This window comes from Eimeria mitis, genomic scaffold, assembly GCF_000499745.2.
Source record: "Eimeria mitis Houghton genomic scaffold, Emh_scaff3374, whole genome shotgun sequence".
NCBI classification, from domain to species: Eukaryota; Apicomplexa; class Conoidasida; order Eucoccidiorida; family Eimeriidae; genus Eimeria; species Eimeria mitis.
In genome coordinates, this window is record NW_013571713.1 from 311 (window position 1) to 1,600 (window position 1,290).

The 1,290-nt window shown below is 46.8% G+C and overlaps 1 protein-coding gene across 1 annotated transcript in view; it reads left to right on the plus strand.

Annotated features, from left to right (window-relative positions):
* Window positions 1–848: 848 nt before the first annotated feature.
* The window catches only part of EMH_0065330 (uncharacterized protein), a gene marked incomplete at both ends in the record, with an annotated part of 5,127 nt that continues 4,685 nt past the window's right edge, over window positions 849–1,290 (plus strand). The window contains 1 exon segment of the mRNA XM_013498367.1: window positions 849–1,289. Coding sequence (XP_013353821.1) covers window positions 849–1,289 — 441 coding nt within the window.

A 1,290-nucleotide genomic window follows, 5' to 3' on the forward strand; every position in this document is an offset into this window, starting at 1 on the left:
TATATATATATATATATATATATATATATATATATATATATATATATGTATATATGTATATATATACATAGTACGGGGCCCCAACATGAATTTGTTTATCTATACAAACACAACCGGGAGGCTGTAGACGCCTCGATGCAGCCAGCAGCAGCTGCTGCAGTGCTGCGGTGTACATACACCTCAGAGGCATACAAAGTGTATTTGTTTGGGTTTTAAGAGGTTTATATATTTCTCTATTTCAGGTGTATGCTCAGCTAAACCCTAAACCCTAAACCCTCGGCTGCAGCGAGCACGCAGCATCGATACAGTGCGTGCGTGTGCCTAGGGGGAAACCGGCGGAATATGGGGGTTTTTTTTCTTTTATTTTGTTTTATTTTTAGATTTAAAAAGTAAATATTTATAAAATATATTTAAAAAAAGAAAAAAAGCAAAAAAACAACAACAGGAGAGCTGCTGGGTGGGGGCCGCAGCCGTAGCGGCGCNAAAAAAAGAAAAAAAGCAAAAAAACAACAACAGGAGAGCTGCTGGGTGGGGGCCGCAGCCGTAGCGGCGCGTCGGCGGTGGCGGTAGCAGCCAACTGCATCTGTCTATACACCCCAATATGCCGTTTCTTTTTGTGTTTTTTCAGCATTTTACACTTTAATTTACTTCCCTTATTCTATTATACAGATATTTATCCCGAAATATCCTTTTCTAGCTGCCTACTAGCTCGACTCACCCCGCCGCCGACGAGCGGCGGTGAGCTTGGGGTTGGTGAGCTGCCTATACACCCGAGAGCTTGGGCCTCAACGCCCCTCGTTTTTTCTCTTTTTTTTCAGTTTAGAGCTTTTTAAATAAACATTTACAGCATGGAGAACTCAAAAGAAGCAGAAGGAGCATCTGCTGAGTGGATAGAGCAGCTCGCTCTCACCAGCTGTACCGACACCCTGCAGCTACCACCCAATAAACAAACAGAAACTGCTGCGGATCCCTCTACTGCTCCTTGTTCTTCAGACGAAGAAAAAAGTGAAGATGATTCATCTGGTCGTGTTTTGGGGGTTCACGCTGAGCGCGACGGTGTACATACACCCGAAGGTGTTGCAGCAGCAACCTGCATCGATACAAGCAGCAGAGGCAGCAGCAGCAGCAGCAGCGCAGCAGCAGAAACTGACTCAGCTGATGAAGATCTCAGCCCCTTCTGTGTCCCGGAGATGCCCTGCCGCTCCCCCTCTCCAGACCCCCTAGCTGCCGAGACACTCGAGCTGCCTGTACTGCCACCCAGCAGCAGCAGCAGCAGCAGCAGCAGCAGCA